The sequence below is a fragment of the Lotus japonicus genome, chromosome 5 (assembly GCF_012489685.1).
Source record: "Lotus japonicus ecotype B-129 chromosome 5, LjGifu_v1.2".
Classification (NCBI taxonomy): domain Eukaryota; kingdom Viridiplantae; phylum Streptophyta; class Magnoliopsida; order Fabales; family Fabaceae; genus Lotus; species Lotus japonicus.
This window is the reverse complement of record NC_080045.1, coordinates 27,675,611-27,681,671: the sequence shown is the minus strand read 5'-3', so window position 1 is coordinate 27,681,671 and position 6,061 is coordinate 27,675,611. Positions and strand designations below refer to the sequence as shown.

General features: G+C 41.7%; 1 protein-coding gene across 1 annotated transcript; it reads left to right on the top strand.

Annotated features, from left to right (window-relative positions):
• Positions 1-1,776: 1,776 nt before the first annotated feature.
• Positions 1,777-5,638, top strand: LOC130716698 (uncharacterized). Its single transcript, XM_057566700.1, has 2 exons — positions 1,777-1,998; positions 2,441-5,638. Exon 2 carries the CDS (start codon positions 2,627-2,629, stop codon positions 3,713-3,715), a length of 1,089 nt encoding a protein of 362 aa, XP_057422683.1. The 5' UTR covers positions 1,777-1,998; positions 2,441-2,626; the 3' UTR covers positions 3,716-5,638.
• Positions 5,639-6,061: the final 423 nt, after the last annotated feature.

The window sequence follows — 6,061 nt, the reverse complement described above, 5'->3', positions numbered from 1 at the left end:
TGGGATTAGTGTAGGAGTAGAGTCTTAGCTCTGAACATCATTTGTTTTCTTTGGGACAGGGTAGTTTCCCACCTATAGCTTTTTGTGTGGTTTCTTTACGGGAATCACAGAGAGTTGGTTGGACATAGGAGATCTTGTTTCAGGCCGATGGGCCAGCTCATTCTCAGTTTTGAGGGATGGTGTTGCGGACACTTCACCCTTTTCATTTGATTTGTGTATATTGCCTACGGGCGTTACACTTTCTTACCCGTCACTGGAGGTTTACTCGTGACGTGGCTAGCTATTTACAGAGGGGGCTGTCATATATATTGCATATTAGTTTTATTGCTTTTCGCATTTGGGTTTTATCTAATTCAGTCTTGTCTTAGTTATTATCGAAAAAAAAATATTAATGTTTTTCCGCATTAAGTTTATTTTTGTTACTAAAGTGACGCCACCGAAATTGGGGTGTTACATTGAGCTTACTCCTGAAACTGGCAAGGTTCCGTTCCCTAAAGCATTGGCTAAGAAGAGCTTAGATAAAAAGTTTTCAAAGTTTGTTGATGTTTTTAAAAAACTCCACATTAGTATTCCTTTTGTCGATGCTTTGGAACAAATGCCTATATATGCTAAGTTTATGAAGGATATTCTGCATAAGAGAAAAAGGTTGAAGGGAGTAGATGAGACGGTGTTGATGACGGAGGAATGTAGTGCCATTTTGCAGCGGAAGATGCCGAAGAAAAGAAGGGACCCCGGAAGTTTCACTATTCCGGTGGAAATTGAAGGCATGGCGGAAGTGGAAGCCTTGTGTGATCTTGGAGCGAGCATCAATTTGATGCCACTCACCATGTTTGAGAGGCTTAACCTAGGAGAGGTTACCCCGACCATGCTCTCCTTGCAAATGGCGGATCGATCCCTTAAGACTCCATATGGGATTGTGGAGGATGTAATGGTGCGGGTGGACAAGTATGTGTTCCCCGTGGATTTTGTTGTGCTTGATATGGAGGAGGATGAGAAGATTCCTCTCATTCTTGGTCGACCTTTCTTAGCTACTGGTAGAGCTAAGATTGACGTTGACAAGGGTCACCTCATTCTCCGTGTTGGTAAGGAAAAGGTACGATTTTCTGTTTTTAATCCTATGATTGAGACTAACCATGACAATGACTTTGTCTGTGATGTGATTAGAAGCAGGTCGAAGGTTTCGGAAGAGATCCCCAAAGTTAATGCCCAAATTGATGAGTTCCATCCGGCTCTCATCAAGCTTGTTAATGGTAACAAGTATGGGGGGTCCAAGTATGAGAACTTACATGCTCATATGGTGAAGTTTACCCAAGCTAGCACCCTTGCTAAGATTGAGGGCGTTTCAAGTGATGAAGTGAAGATTAAACTCTTCCCTCATTCTTTGACAAGGGAGGCTAGAGCTTGGTTTGATGAGCAAGAGGACATTGCCTCATGGGAGGATTTACTCCAGAGGTTTTGTGCAAGGTTTCTTCCTTGCACTTGTGGTAAGTTAATCAATGGAAAGGAATTTCCTTCCTAACAGCTTCGGAAGGAGAGTCCACCTAGGACTATAACCTAGGGCTAAATGGGAGGCAACCCATTCTTTTAATTTTATTATTTACTATATTTTAATTTTGTAGTATTTTAGGTGTTTATTTAAAAAAAAAAAGAGGAAAATTTTTGTGAAAAAACTGGGTTGAGCGCCTAGGCGCCAAGTCAGGAGCGCCTAGGCGCCAATAGTGGCAGAGGCACTGCCTCTGGAACTGGCTTGAGCGCCTGAGCGTTCCCCTCGAGCGCTCCTGTACGTGTTTTTGCTTACATTTTGGGTTTTAAAACCCCAACCTTTTCATTTTCCCACTCTTTACTCCCATTCCTTCATAAAAAACGCACCCCACTCTCTCCAAACCCCATTTCCACTTCTCATTTCTCACTTGCACACACTTTAGCTCTCCCATTTGCTTCCATGTTCTGCATTGTTTCAAGTTTCTTTCACTTGAACCCACTCACTCTCAAGTCAAGGTAAGTTCCAACTTTCACTTTCCTTCATTTTTGTTCATGGGATTTGCAATGCATGTTTATAAGGGGGTTTGGGTGAGTGATTTGTGTTAATGTAAGTTGGGTTTGGGTTGTATATACTCATTGGTGGTTGATTTTGTGTTTAATTAGAAAGGGGTTGTAGATTTGTGAGGAATGGGTAGTTAGGATTTTGTGGATTAGTTTAGTTTAGCTTTTGCTTACAAGGTGTTTGATAGAATGCCTCAATGGGTTCTCTTAGTCGATTTTTGGCAAGTGCTTGTGGTAGTCTTTCTTTCTTTGCCAAAATCACTAAGAAACTTGTTGGGTGCTCTTAGGTTGTTCTTTATTTTTGCTTTTGTGCAAAGTTTCTTCTTTCTTTTTATTTTTATTTTTGAACTAACATTTCTAACGTTTGTGGCTTGTGTATGGGCTAACAACTTTGCAGATTCCTGTGAAAAGAGCAAGAACCAACACAAGAGCTGCAGCTTCTTCCTCTACCTCCCGGAGTTTTGATCGCTCCCGCTTCCTATCAGCGGTTAAGGAGGAGTTTTACCGAGCTCACCTAGCACACAAGGAGTGTGTGAAGGAGCGGGGAGTTTTGTATCGGGAGGGAAGAAGAGACCTCTTGGGCATGCAAGAAGCCATGGAGATTAGGAGGTGGAAGAATTGGGTCAACCCCATTCCGTTTGCTTGTGAAGTCATGGTTAGGGAGTTCTACGCGAACACCTACTGTGACAATCAAGAGGACAGGTCCAGGCCACCGGTGATTTCATCTTGGTTCAGGGGAGATGTGATTGACTACAATCCAGCAGTCATTCGCAGGCATCTTGGTCTCCTCACGGAGGACCAAGAGAAGGAGCTTTTCCCCGAGAAGGACACTTATCATGAGCTCTTAAAGGAGAAGTCACCGGAGATCTTGGAAGACATGAAGGCAGTGATTGTTAGGCCTGGGCGGGACTGGGAAGCAGTTGATGATGAGATTATTTTTGTAAGAAGGAAGAATATGACACCGCTGGCTAGAGTTTGGGCTGAGTTTTTGCAGGATTCCCTCATCCCTAGCTCTAACAAATCTGAAGTTAGAGAGGTTACATTGGTTGCTATCTATTGCATCGTGAGAGGTCATCCTATGGATGTGGCCACCATCATTGCTGGTCGGATTTATTCCCTCTACAACAGGAGTAAGGACAAGCATCGGCCCATCTTTCCTCACTTGATTTGTTCTTTGATTCATGCGGTGAGGGACAGAGCTAGGAGGTCAGTCCATGTTATTGAGAAGAGGTTGCCTGTGGCACCTCTGCTCAGTAAGGAGAGGATCGCTCAACTTTATAAGGAATGGACAGCAAGGATGCCTCAAGAGGATGAAGAGGAAGAGGATCCTGAGGAGCCAGCGGAAGCGGAAGAAGAAGAGGAAGAAGAGGAAGAAGAAGAGGAGGAAGAAGAAGATGTTGAGGTGGTGAATGAGGTGGTTACTCCACCACGTGCTGACCCTTCTCCTGCTTGGATGGAGGCCGCTTTCGGGCGGATGTTTTTGAGGCAAGATCGCCTACACAGGGATCTTGACCTCCATTGGAGAGGAGGTAGCACATCAGACCCCAGGTACAATGGGCCCTTGGATTTTAATACCTTGGAGCAGGGGATTATAGACTTGAGCTTGATGCATGATGCCGGAGTTCATCCGGATTATGGCGATGGAAGGGGTGACCATGACCCCATGGAGTGATTGTGCTGAGGTAACTCTACTCTTAGTTTAGGTCATGCATTTTTAGCATATTCTTAATTTATAGATTTTGTTTTCTTTTGATCATGCATTGTTTTAGTTGGTTTTATTTTTGGGTCTTTACTTCCCTATACTCACATGCTTTTAGCTAAAGGTTTGCTTCCCTACTAGTACTGTTTTTGAAAATGCTTTGGTGAATACTTGTTGTTGTTTCGGGGATGAGTGATTGCATGTTGGGGAAGAGAGGAGGAGACTTCGGTCTTCCGAGTGTCTCTTGAGAAAGGAGTCGGTGTGAGTCCATTAAGGGTCTATCTTTGACCCTTCACCATAAAAATTCTCTGGAGGATCCTGACTCACTTGCAATTCTTGGTTCTGCGTTAATTTCACTCATAGCATGCTTAGTGATTTCTGTTTTATTCTTGAGACTTATAGGATTTCTTGAGATTCTGAGTTCGTGGTTGAACATTGCCCTTAGTTGTCCCATTTGAGCTTAATTGAAGAATCTTTTTGTAGCCAAAAGTTTGGGATGGTTGTTTGGATGGAATATTGGGGAGTGATGGTCCTTGCTGTGTTGTGTGGAGCTAAAAAAAAAATGAGAAATAGCCTCTTGCCCCAAAAGAAAAAAAACAGTGAAAAAGAAGAAAGAAAAAGAACTCCTAACCAAAAGTTGGAGTTGGGAAAAAAGAAAAAAAAAGGGGGTTTGAAAAGTTGGGTGCAAGAGACTTGTGCAAAGAAAAGTGTTGTAAGCTCCGGGGTTATTAGAAGAGGACCACACTCAATGTGCTTGAAAGCCTAGTTTTCCTTTAGGGACCAACCACCATCATGTTTTACCTAGCCAATGTTTCAACCCTTATGGAAGTCTCTTTGAATATTTGCACGTTTGATCTTTGTTGCTATTGAGTGAATGACATTCAGGACCTATGAACTTGTTTGTGTGCTCAGTGCACTTAATGAACATCTCATCCTAGGATTTTTAGATCTATATGCTTCTCATGAATGGACTCTACACTCTTCTCTCTTCAAAGGATGCATGAAGTAGGTTGTTGGATCTTTCTCTTGAAACTAGCTGTGATTACTTTGTTCCCCTGTTTTTTGTGAAGTATTCCTTGTTGTGAGCACTTGTGTGGGAGCATTTCTTGCGCTTGAGGGCAAGCGAGTGTTTTTTACGCTCGAGGGTGAGCTGTCGTTGAGTATAGTGGTGTGATGACCCTATTTTAGTAGTGTTTTTAGGGTCAGTTCTTTGGTTGTTTTGAGTCTTTTTGTTGAGTTTCATGTAGTGTTTCATGCATTTTTATCTTTTCTTTAGTTTTTATTTTGTTTTGGTAATTTAGTAGTTTTATAGGGAGTTTTCTTGCATTTTAAGTAAAGTTTAGGACTTGCATGCTTTTGTTGTGTTTTATGAGGGACTTCTTGTGCTAATGAGCTGTTGGAGCTTCTAGAATCTTCCTTGTCTTGTTGGTTAGGTTTGGAGTGCAGAAACTGAAGGAGAAGGAAGGCCAAGAAGCATGGAATTGATGAAGAACATAAAGAGAATTGAAAAGAGGAGTTTCAGAAGCCAAAAATTCATTTTCAGGCGAGCTAGAGCGCATAGTCGCTGGGAGTAGGCGCCTAGGCGCCAATAGGGTTAGAGAGCATGTCTTCTGACATGCAATTGGCGCTCAGGCGCTCTGAATTGGCGCCTGAGCGCCCAGTTTCGTTAGTTTCAGCCTATAAATAAGGCTTAGGCCAATTTCTTTGATACATTTTGTCATTTCACTCATTTTTGATCAAGTTTTGAGAGCTGAGGAGAGCTTTGGGACCAAGGGAGGTTTCCAACTTGTATTTCTTCTCAGGTTTTCTTTACATTTCCTTTATGAATTCACTAGCCATGAGTGGCTAGTTTACTTTTTTGCTTTGGGTTAAGAGATTCTATGAAACTTTAGTTTATAATTCCTATCTCTATGCATGAGTCTTGATTCAATCTTGTATTTCAATTCCTTATTGCATGTTTAGCTTTGGTGCACCTTTGCTATAGGCTAGACTATAATAGAATGGAAATTTGTTATGATTTAGGGACATGAATTGGAATAGATTTGTTATACTTGCTTCTAGGAATAGAGTGAGGGTAGGGTTTTGTTGGCCTGAATAATTGAGCTCTCATACCTCTTATGAATGTTTAAGTACACAAGGAATTGGGCTTAACTTTCAATTTGAGAGAATTACTTTTGTGAGGAATCAACTAGTAAGTACATAAGCTATAACAACAAGATATAAATCAAGATATCACATGCATAGGATAGGTGAACTAAAATGGATTAGATGATCAAACACCCAAGGCAATTTCCCATCATTTGTTATTTACATCATTAT